Source organism: Chenopodium album, chromosome 1 (assembly GCF_948465745.1).
Source record: "Chenopodium album chromosome 1, dcCheAlbu1.1, whole genome shotgun sequence".
Taxonomy (NCBI): Eukaryota; Viridiplantae; Streptophyta; class Magnoliopsida; order Caryophyllales; family Amaranthaceae; genus Chenopodium; species Chenopodium album.
Genome location: NC_137834.1, coordinates 10157396 through 10169475, shown reverse-complemented (window position 1 = coordinate 10169475; position 12080 = coordinate 10157396). Strand labels below are relative to the sequence as shown.

At 34.2% G+C, this 12080-nt stretch overlaps 1 protein-coding gene across 1 annotated transcript; it reads left to right on the top strand.

Moving 5' to 3' along the window:
- The first annotated feature begins 886 nt into the window (after positions 1-886).
- Positions 887-10323, top strand: LOC145560572 (uncharacterized). The gene is made up of 17 exons (XM_081621799.1): positions 887-1404; positions 2950-3162; positions 3421-3479; positions 4172-4309; positions 5754-5828; positions 6198-6281; positions 6365-6426; positions 6602-6671; positions 6876-6951; positions 7183-7313; positions 8515-8574; positions 8681-8755; positions 8845-8949; positions 9043-9138; positions 9247-9327; positions 9403-9504; positions 9597-10323. The coding sequence occupies exons 1-17, from the start codon at positions 1104-1106 to the stop codon at positions 9663-9665; spliced, it is 1797 nt and encodes a 598-aa protein (XP_081477925.1). The 5' UTR covers positions 887-1103; the 3' UTR covers positions 9666-10323.
- The last annotated feature ends 1757 nt before the right edge of the window (positions 10324-12080 follow it).

Sequence of the window (12080 nt, the reverse complement as noted above, 5' to 3'; positions counted from 1 at the left end):
ATTGTTTGTATTTTTTGACTCTTTTATTTGTTTATTGTTTGGTGTATCTTGCAAGTTAGTGGGATTAACGAAGGGCCTAATTAACAAACTTCCTACTGCAAGTAATTCTAATAATTTTTTCTCCTACATTTCACATTTGAAAGTAAGTGAAGTAACGCCCATTATATACATGGTTCTTATTAATGTATGGTTGTTGAATTTATTTTTTCTGCGAACACTTCATTATTGTTTTTTTATAAAGGATAAATTATTATGTATTGTCCAATGAGAAATTAGAAATTATGTTGAGATTAAGATAAGTGTAATTGATCTTGGCTCTCCTAAAGTAAAATTTTTGGTTCTGCCACTGTATATTATGATAAGAAAATTTTGAAATTTGGACGCAATATGAAAAAGTAAAAATAAACAGTCACTTGGTAATACACCGTTCATTGTACATACAAATTTTTTCTTTTTAAATAATAATAATAATAATATCATATAAGTGTAAAGCATTAGAATTTTTTTATTTAAAAAAAAAAACATTACAAATTATTTGTTAACAAAAACAAAATTAATTGATGATATGTTTAATGATAAAAAAAAAACATTGAATGTATTAATGATAGTAAACATATTAATGAGGGTATTAAAGTAAATACACATTTTGTACACAATTTTGTACATAGTTTTGAGGGTATAATTGGTAGTACACTATTCCTAAGAGATGTTTTCTACTTTTTATAAGGTTTGTACACAATTTTGTACATAGTTTTGAGGGTATAATTGGTAGTACACTATTCCTAAGAGATGTTTTCTACTTTTTATAAGGTAGGGAAGTAGAGAAAGGCCCAAATCACATTAGAAGCCAAAATTAATTATCTGAGCCCAAAATTCCTAACCATTTTGTTTTGGTAATTCTCTCACTCTCACTACTTCGAGAAGCGGCATTATATCCTCTTCTTTTCTGCAACTTTAACTTTCTTTCATATTACCCAGAAATTAGCAGCAGTATCACTTCTTCTTCTTCTTCTTCTTCTTCTTCTTCTTCTCTTCATTCATCATCAAATGTTCAATTAATAACCCCAAAAAATCATTCAAATCCCCAAATTGAAGCTCCATTAATGGCGTCCACACCTTCTCCTTCCTCCACACTTTCTCTCTCCTCAACACAACTCCCTTTTCAACCCCAGAACCACCCTCTTCGTCGGGGGTTGCTTTTTCCGACCACAATTGGTAGTCGAAGACGATGTTTGAAGCTGAAATTCTCCGCCGTTAGAGCCGCCTCTGGAAGCGCTGGTTCTTCTCGTAGTCGTAGAGTAGTTTACAGGGAATCTCAGGCGCAAAATCCGGCATCCATTGGCCAATTTAAGGAGTTTGCTTCTGCAATTGTTCCTCCTGCTATTTTCATCGCTGTTTCCTTCGGTAATTTACTGTTCTTCCTTTTCGTATTTCATGTGTTTGTTTGTTTTAAGTTTTCTTCAGCAGAATGTGGATGAATAATTTATTTATTTTTTTAAAAAATGTTTATTGTATAAATGTAGACGGGATTCGATCCTAGGTCTTGGATTCGGTTTGTTTAATGGTAGGTTATTGAATGATATTTGCTCAATGTGGAAATTATGCTGACTCCATTTTTATTTCTGTTGATTAATCGAGTACTCTCTCCGTTCCTAAATTACATTCCTACTTCTCTCTATTATGTGAGGAATAAATGTTAGAAGTAGGAATGTAATTTAGGGACGGGGGAGTACTATTTATCAATTACTAGTAAGTTACAATTTACAAGTGTTTGGGGTCATTATGTCTTGGAAATTAGCTTCTTTTAACTTGGAAACCTGAATTTGGAAAGCTCATACATTTTGGGTCATTTGAGGATAAATGCTAGAATTAGGAATGTAATTTACAAGTGTTTGGGGAGATTATGTGTTGGAAAGTTAGCTTCTTGTAACTTGTAAATCCGAATTTTGAAAGTTCACACATTTTCGGTCATTTGGGTAGTGAAATTATTTTAAGCAACGGTCAACCATAGGTCAGGAATTTTAGGTATGAGAAATTGGTATGGATTTACAAATAGAATGGTCATAAAATTTATGTTTGGCAGATTTTTCCGCAATAGTGATCCATCTTTGGGACTTAGTGAACATAAGAATGTGACTAAAGGCTATCCAATATGACTTTAGTTGCAACTTATAGACCCAGGAATGCTGCAAATTGCATTGGAGGGTCGTGTACTTGGTTTAGCTGCTGTAAGAGGGAGGTAGTTAGGCCAAAATGGTGTCCGTGGAGGTAATCAAGTTGGATTGGATTGGCCAGAGTTCCACTTGGGGAGGTTAGGTGGTTATGCAACCCCCTCCCTTGGGACAAATGCTCACTTAGATTTTGCTAGTTAGAAGTTAGTTTTTTGGGATATGCCCCAATGTGGAGTAGACTTGTACAAAAGGGACAAAGTATAAGTTTACCAGCCGCAAAGGAAATTGGAGTTGCTTTTGTGCTTCAAAGCCTTACTAAAAATGTTGTGTTGTGGTGTCTTGTGTCCTAGATGATAGCATTATCTCCATTTCCAAGGTATTTAAAGCATCCACTTAAGGGTAACTCCTTAGTCCTTACCGTCTGAGGTCAGTATATCCTTGATTGGCTCCCTTGCAATACTAATGGCATTTTGTGTACTCATGTTACTCCTAATTAGCCGAACCCGTGTACTCATTAACCTTATCCGTGAGATTCTAACTTTGTCACCATTGCTCCAATTTAGCATTAATCTCGCCTCTAGACTTCTAGTTTCATCTACCAATACGATATCCCTGAATTTAATGTGATAGTACCTTCTCTACAATTGTTAATTGGACGCTAGATCATTAGACAAACATCTCTCTAAGAAAACACTAGTTTTTATAATTGTTACCTTGTTCCTGAAACTTTAATGGAGGTTTCAAAAAGAGTTCACTAATTTGTTCTTTCAGCTCACAGTTTTGTGGAAGGTGGTTGGTAAAATCCTTTTGCCAAAGCCCCATAAGGCTTCAACAACAGAAAATAAACCTGCGTCATCGGATATGAAGTGGTCATTTGCTGCTGGGACAAACTTGTTAAAAAATATGAGCCAGAAGATTGAGAGAGATTCGAAGTTAAAGCTCGATGACTTTGCCAAAGAACTTCGTTCATTCAATGTAGTTGATATGTCAGGTATGTTCTATCATGATATTATCCTGTGCTTCCTTCATGTTCCTCTTGAGGTATTTTCAGAATCATTGTTTAAAGGTGGTTTCAAAATCATCTATTATGATTCACTACTTCATCATTACCTTTATGCTTTTCAGCCCTTTCTTGTTTTGTAGCTGTCTCTATGATGCTGGTCTTTGTCTACCATCTATGCGTGATTAATTCAAGTGTTTTAATACTGAAGGACACTTTATCAAATTGATTTGAATCAATTTTTTGTAGGCCGTAATTTTGGTGATGAAGGTCTATTTTTTCTTGCTGAAAGCTTGGCATACAATCAGGTAAGATAAATGATTGATAAAGACCTTCATTCTGAATATTGTCATTATGTACTGAACTGCTGACGTTCATGAGATGAACTTGATGTTTTATAATTAGATTGTTTCATTTTCCAAATTTGAATTAGCATATGAAAAAACTGGTGTGATTATTTTGAAGCCAAAGGTGAAGCTGTTACAAGATCCAAAACTAGAAGTAGGGAGATAGAAAGACTTATGGATTGAAATATACCAAAACTAGAACAGGACAATGAGAAGTGCCATAATTAGAACAGGGCAATGAGAAGCCAAAACTAGAGTATGAGGAAGAAGCTAGGACCAAGTTGGTGCAAATTAATCAACGAAATATAGGAAAATGAAAGTACTTTAAGGAAGAGGGTACTGCTGAATAATGAATATCAAATACGGAGCCCAAAGAATTTTTTTTTTCGTAAAAAGAGAGACTTACCTAACCAGCTAGCTCATTTATATTTAAAGTGGACTCTAAAATTTGAAATTAATCAAAGGGGTAGGGATTCAGCCTATGGCACTACATTTTCTTTAAATTATTCTCTTGTATGTCTATAACCATCTACTCCGTATGGTGATAACAGTCCTCTTATATTTATTTTTGGTTTGAAGTTCGGATTATCTGAAAAATCTGCTTTGCCATCATTTGCTAACTGCTGATTTGCATTAACATCATTTTGCTTTAGGTTGCTGAAGAAGTAGATTTTTCTGCTAACGGAATCACATCAGCTGGAGTGAAAGCCTTTGATGGAATTCTCCAGTCAAATATCTTCTTGAAAACTTTAAATCTCTCTGGAAATACTATTGGAGATGAAGGAGCCAAGGTTAGCCTTTTGAAACCGTAGCATCCACAATTTCAAGATATGAGCAATGCTACTTGTTTGTATATAGTAACAATTTAGTTCATTTTATATGGAGCCTGAATATATATCTCACGTCAAATCTTATGAAAGTTAAAAATCCACATCTAGAAGTTGCACTTACGTTAGCTATTGTGCTATCTTTGTTTGCTTTTTTATGATGGCATTCTGTAAAGGTCGTGATACTCTAAACAAAATGGCTTGAAGGTGGCTTCTATGCAGAAGAGTTAAAAGCTTGAGTTGAAGAAAATACGAGAAGTGGTCTCGGTTTCTTGGCTACATAGCAAGCAAACATCATCATGACTTACTCCAGTTCTATCTAATTTGTCTTTTGTATTCAACCTGTCATGCATCAATAACCAGCTACTAATCTAATCCTTAGTGCACATCGAATCTATCCTATACTTATGAGGTGCCAACAGCCTCCCCTCCCCTTAAGGCCTATGGACCAGAAGTAACAACTTGAAATAGTATAGCACTTTGTAGTGTGCAAAACAGCCAACTTTGAGAATACTTTTAATTCTACATACAGCTAGCTCCTAGGTTGTGGTTCTTACAATCTACCAGCTTTAAGATTAAATGCCTGGGCCAAGTTTTTTAGGTCACTAACCCTCAGTGCCCTACCATATCTGATTATATATTTAATGGTATATGATTGTGCTTTCACCTTGCTCTTAAGCAAGCATGGAGGATCTATGAGGCTATGAGCCATGTGCCTGAATGAACATTCTTTTGTAGAAGCTATGGATATATGACTGGTGGTGCATAATCTGTCTCATCTATAATCTAACAGAGATATTATGAGCTTCTTAATCCCGAAAATAAAACATTAAAATTGTCCAGATCTTATGAGCCTCAAGGTTCTGTTTGTGAGGGTGATTGTTAAGATCCTTGTTTTGTATTCTGATAAATCAGTGCCATTGTGTGTTACCCAATCTGTATTGATAATTGACTTAATTACCTCTGGTATGGCTCTTTGCTTTCCTCAGTATGTGTTTTCGTATTGATTGGAAAATATGATACTCCTTTGGTCCTTCCATTTCTTACTGTTCTTCCTACATAAATCTTTTGGTGAGACAAAAAAGGTCAAAGTAAGAAGAACAATAGGAAAGATAGGCAGTACGTAATAATGTAGACGATGCCTCTTCCTTATAGTAGACGAAGACATTGTGTGAGACTGTTTATTTTGGATCTTGCCTTCCTCTCTTCCCCCCTTCCCAATATATTTTGGTGCTTGCTTGTTTACAAGTAGAAGTGCATATGATGGAATATCATCATGTTGTTATAAGACTTATAATTACATTGCAATGGATGCAAAGTATCCTAGATATATGTTAAGCACATTATATATTTTTATCACTCTGTTGAATCTTTGTATGTTGTTATCATTATTAATTTTCTTTTGCAGTGCTTGTGTGAGGTATTGGCAAATAATAGTGGTATTGAGAAGCTGCAATTGAATAGTACTGGCTTGGAAGATGAGGTCAGTTTTTGTTTTGCTTCAAAGGCCTAGTTCTTTCCAATAAATCTTTATGCTCTCTAGGTTTGTAAGACTGATGGACCTTAGCTTAGTTCTGAAGCTTGAGGCTCTTGTTTATTGCTTTACGGCGTAAAGTCCACCAGGCAAAGGCCTGGGGCCTGCTTGAGCTCAGCTTTCTAGGGCTATGATTCACTCTTCTCCCTGACCACTTTGCCTAAATTTTGTTTAATTATGATTCTTTTTTTAAAATAAAAAAATGTTATGGGGGTGGGGTGTCTGGTGTTTGGAGCCTATCATGGTACCAAAGAAAGTTAAAAGATTTTAAACCACTTTCTCATATAGTGACAATAAAGAAATACTCTTTTCATGCAGGGGGCCAAAGCTATCGCAGAAATGCTGAAGAAAAATACAACTCTGCGTATTATTGAGCTTAACAACAACATGATCGACTATTCTGTATGCTACTGACCTTAGTATTCCACTTCTGCTGTATCTTTGTCAATCTGGAATATTTATGTTGTGTGCAAAAATGGAAGTAGGGTTTTGCAAGTATTGCTGGGGCGCTACTTGAGAACAACACCATCCAAAGCTTACACCTTACGTGAGTTAAAGCTATCTAGATCTCATATTAAAATTTGCAAGCTCTCTTGTGTTTGTAATTCTCTGATGGTAGCTCTGCAATCTGACCAACCTCCCTGAAAAATGATAAAGATTTACTCTCCTATTTTGTTTTATACTATAGTTGTTTGCATTTATACTCTCTTCTAACGACGCAGTGGCAACTACGGTGGGGCTTTGGGAGTTGCTGCTCTAGCTAAAGGTATAGAGGCGAATAAGTCCTTAAGGGTATGTTTTCTATTATACTTGAATGCTTCTCCTGGCTGTTGTTTTGACTTGGTTTTAGTTGTAAGAATTTCCCTATGTAATTATTGATAAGAATTGTGAAGATGCTTGCTTTTTAAACCTTGTTCAAATTAAAAGCAAATGCTTTTATGATATTTTGGTATTCTCTAGTACGTAATCTGAAGGCCAATAATTTTTAAATATCAGGACCTTCACCTGCATGGAAATTCTATGGGAAATGAAGGAGTTCGTGCTTTGATGTCAGGCTTGTCAACACGTAAAGGTTAATCTCTTTGTAATCTGTAAATTTTAAGAGTCTTAAGCTTAAGAACGTCATTTTTATCTCCAATTTTCGGGCACTTGATTATTAGTTTAATTTTTATTTACATGTTTTCTTCTCTTTGTTCTCCATGGAGGAGAGTAGGGACACGGTTCTTTCTTTTCTTTGTTTTTTTGTTTTTTCATTTTGGATTTCCACTGGGGAACAGAAAAACCTAATGGATTGTACTTACAGGAAAATTGATACAGCTGGATATTAGCAACAATGAAATTGGTTCTAGAGGTGCTTTTCACATAGCAGAGTATGTGAAGATCTCCAAGAGCTTGTTGTGGCTGAATGTTTACATGAATGACATTGGGGATGAGGTATATTCTTACGTGCCTAACTCGTCCCCTTATCAGTCTCTTATATTTTTATTTTTCATTGACAGTTTGTTATTATAAAATGATGCTTTAGCAATCTGATTGTTTTGTTTCATACTTGCTCCCCATATTAAGTATATTATTTGTGTCTCCACTCAAAGAGTGGTGAAAAAAGAAAATGAAAAAGGGGATTACTTACGTTTGGATGTCTTCTTTTGTTCTTATGTTGTATAGAGATCAATCTTTTATCTGTGGATAGATCTTAAGGCATGAAGGTGGCAAGCATTTGTTGTGCTTCTTATAATATAGTCAACTGCCAAACAATAAGTGTTGGCACCTTTGATGGAATATATTTTTTTTATTCTTTATTTATTTTAACCTTAAGCCCATAGTGTTCTATCCGTGCCCCAACCTAATTTTACGTGTTTCACAACTTCACTCTGTGTTGGACTGAAACCTCTCTTTTGTCTCTCGATATTGGAAGTTACCAAAGTAAGTGGCTTAGATTAATCCAATTCTTGTTAGAAAAACCATATTTTAATGTTTTCTCTATATGTACATCAGTTCTGAAAAATTTGATATATATGTAAGTCATAGATGTTTGCCTCTGTATACTATGCTATTAGAGTTAGGAAATAGCATGCTTTTCTCCTTTCTAGCACGATAGGGTTTTCATGTGACCTGGACACCTGGTCAACAATGCTGGAGAAAACTTTCAAAGTCCATTTCTTGGCAGGAGGTGGTGATTTACAACAAACAAATTTAATTGGGTGGTTTTTTGCAACATTTTTTTGGTGGTTATTCACAAAAGTAAGGATTTAAAAGGTGGTTTCTGACATATACAAAAGTAAGGATTTGAAAGGTGGTTTCTGACATATATATATATATATATATATATATATATATATATATATATATATATATATATATATATATATATATATATATATATATATATATTTTACTTGGTTTCCCCTTTTGTCACTTCTGTCTTGGAGTAAACTTAGAATCGGGTCATGGCTATGGTTGGAAATTTGATAATGATAAACTCTCTTATTAAGAGTATAGAGAGGCTGACCCTGCTTTATTAGCCAGACTTCCTATATTTCCTGTTTACTGTTTGTGGATAAGCTGTTTCTTCTTTCTAATTCTGAAATTGTTGCTTGATTTATCTTATCATCTTGAATGTTTGCGAACTTACTAGGGGGCAGAAAAAATTGCTGATGCACTTAAGCAGAATCGATCAATCACTACCATCGACTTGGTGAGAAAGTAGCACTTTGTGTTAGCACAGCACAATGTTGTTGATAATTTGCTTTCTACAGTCTATATATCATAATCTTATATTTTTGAGATTTCGGAATTCTCAGGGAGGAAATAACATACATGCTAAAGGAATCAGTTGCATTGCTGAGGTCTTGAAGGATAATGATGTCATTACTACAGTAAAGCCACCCTCATCCTCTCTTCTCCCAGTTATCTTTTATTCTTTTACATATTTCTCTTGGTTATTTCAACTTTATTTTTCTCTTAGCTGGAAATTGGCTATAATCCAATTGGACCTGATGGAGCAAAAGCTTTAGCCGACGTTCTCAAATTTCATGGGAAAATTAAAACACTTAAACTTGGCTGGTGTCAGGTAAAGTTTTTATATGTAAAATGTCTGCAAACATATGCCCCTTGAGATATATATATATATATACCTAAGATTTTCTCTGGTCATATCTTGCAGATTGGACGAAAAGGTGCAGAATTCATAAGTGATATGATAAAGTATAACACCACCATATCAACTCTTGACCTGCGAGCAAATGGATTAATGGATGAAGTATCTTCCTAAATTACATGCTCTGAATTTCCTGGATATACTACTGTAGCCATGCTTGATATCTTTTTATTTTTTATTCTGTAATTTTATGTTACATTTTTATTGCAGGGTGTGGTTTGTTTAGCACAGAGCTTGAAAGTGGTGAATGAGGCCCTGACTTCTCTGGATCTGGGATTTAATGAAATAAGAGTACAGACAATTTTATTTTATTTTTCCTTTTGTAAGGCAATATTTTTCCATCTTTAATCTGGAATTTTCGGACAGGATTCTGGGGCATATGCAATTGCACAAGCGCTGAAGGCTAATGAAGATGTTGCCTTGACGTCAATAAATCTTACCAGCAACTTTATTACAAAACTTGGACAGGTAAATCCATTTAGAAGTAAAGTTTTTTTATAACTAATTCCCTTTTCCACTTTTAAATTGCCATAACTTACCTAGGTTTTGATAAAATACAGAGTGCTCTTACTGATGCAAGTGATCACGTATTAGAAATGAATGGACAGGAAGTCGCCATATTCTTCTAGGTTTCTTGTTGCGTAGAGTAATAGTTTTTGGTTGTCAGCATACCTATAGCAATTTAGTTCCTGCTCACATTTGTAGATTCTTTACATTTTAGATTTATCCCCTTCCATTGATTGGGGATGGAAATTTTGATGTTGAGGAGAAGTTAACATTTATAGATACTGTAGCTAACATTATGATTGAATAGAAGTGGCAAACAAGTTCTACTCTGTTCAGATCATAAACGGCCAATACGTGTAACAAATCATTTGGTCCAGTTCCAACTTAGTCCGGTTTATTCAAGTCGATTCATGTTCGAGTCTATTTTCAATTTAGTTTTTGTGATAAATAGATTTATGTCAAATCAATTTTGATTAAGGCGGGTTTAGATGGGTTTTGGTAAAATTTGGTACTATCTGGATTTGGGTCTTGTAAAGTTGTAAGGTAGGAATTTGTTTTGCCAGGTTTAGATATGATTCTTGCACCAAAATAAGGTAGGTGAAGATTGATTTGCGAATAAGATTTGTTCAAGGCAAGTTATTTCTCATTACCATTCCTAGATTGTATGGATTTGTTGTCAAGATTTTACCATTTTACATATCTATTTCTTTTCCTCCTTATGTAACAAGTCGTTTGTGTATAGATTTGTGTGTATCGACACTCAGTGTTGTTTCAAGTTAGGACTTTGTTTAGCCTGATTTGGATATGTTCATGCACCAAAATAAGGTTTGGTGAAAATGGATGGATTATCTATAAATAACTGAAGCAATTTGTGAATAAGATTCTTTCAAGGCAAGTTGTTTCCCATAATGTCCCAGATTGTATTGTTTTGATATCAAGATCTTGCCATTTCGCGTTAAATTTGTTTCTTTTCCTCCCTTTGAACAAGTGTATAGAGTTTGTGTGTATTGATACTCGTGTTGTTACTAGTAATTCTCTAAGGTTACAACAAATGAATCTCTTTCAAGGTAGGTTAAGTGCCATTGTTTCAAGGTGGTAGGTTAGTATTGAATTACATGGCTGTTGGTATCTAACATAGTAACATGAGTTTGGGAAGTTTACAAGTGAGACACTCATCTCTTTCATGGTAACTTATTTTTTTCCATTAAAGAGCTGTAAAAGAATTAAAATTTAATTGTTAAGGAGTTGGTTAAGTAATTGAGTTGGATTAGTGTTATATTGGTTAACATGAATAGACCTATTGTAACTGTTATCGGTACTCGTACATCATATACCGTAAAAGATTAAAAATATTACTCCGTATTTGTTTAATATTGGAGTCGAGTTTCTAACAAACTCCCCTTTGTTGAATGATGAAAACTTGGGGTAAGTATAGGAATGATAATATTATGAATAATCATCTTCGGTGTCGTTTGGTTGCTATGGGAAATTACTTCCCATAGGAATTTGTATTTCATGGGAATTAAATTCCTACATTAAAATCATGGGAATTGTATAAAGTTGTTTGGTTGGCATGAGGGAAGTTGCAAATCATGAAAAGTTTGACTTACCTAGGGGGGTTAGGTAATTAACTTCCCATGTTTTGTGGGAAGTCACAATTCCCATGAATTTGCAATTCCCTCATTTACACTTTTTATTGTCAACCAAACAACTCATGCATTTTCAAATTCCTATGATTTTCCACTTCCCCATTTTCCTTGTGTAACCAAATAATCCCTTCGTGTAAGAAATTCAAACATGGTAAACCACAACATAAATACATAATTATAAAAGTCAATGATATTCTATTTTCAAAGAAAGGCAAGATATTCTATTTTCAAAGAAAGGTGTTATGCTAAAACATAAAGTATAGGACAAATGTTTTCACAAATCATTATACGAAGTAGAATAATCTAGATAATGGTCATAGATTCATAGTTTAATAAAGTAGACCACAAAGTAAATGTTACGGAGTATATTTAAAGGCTTCGTAATGGTTGGTTTTATTTTACTTTTTTTATGTACAATTTGGAATGTTGAATCTAAACAAGTTGAAGGTGGAATAGTTTCATAAATAAATTGCAGGATATAAAATAAATTAAGCAGAAATATTTGTTGGAATTTGGAAAGCATGCCGAGTGGGCGAGTGGCCCGAGTAGTAGTGAGAAGGATGAAAAATCATTCTTATATGCTCAACATATTTTACCATTGAACCAATGTTGCTTTATATACCACCATTGAAGTGATTGAACCAATGCAAGAGTCTCACTGCATAATACTCTGTACTACCTTTGATTTTTATTATTGGAAAAATTGTGGAAAATAATACAACCTTTGGCCCGTTCCTTTTTAATAATACAACCTTTTGATTAATTCTTAATAATATAACCTTTGGGGAATGTCAATTTTAAACAAGACAAAAAACTTGTAACCTTTAAAACCGGTTATCCATGACACGTGTTGTCATGTAATTGGTCTGAATATTAATTTTAAAAAAA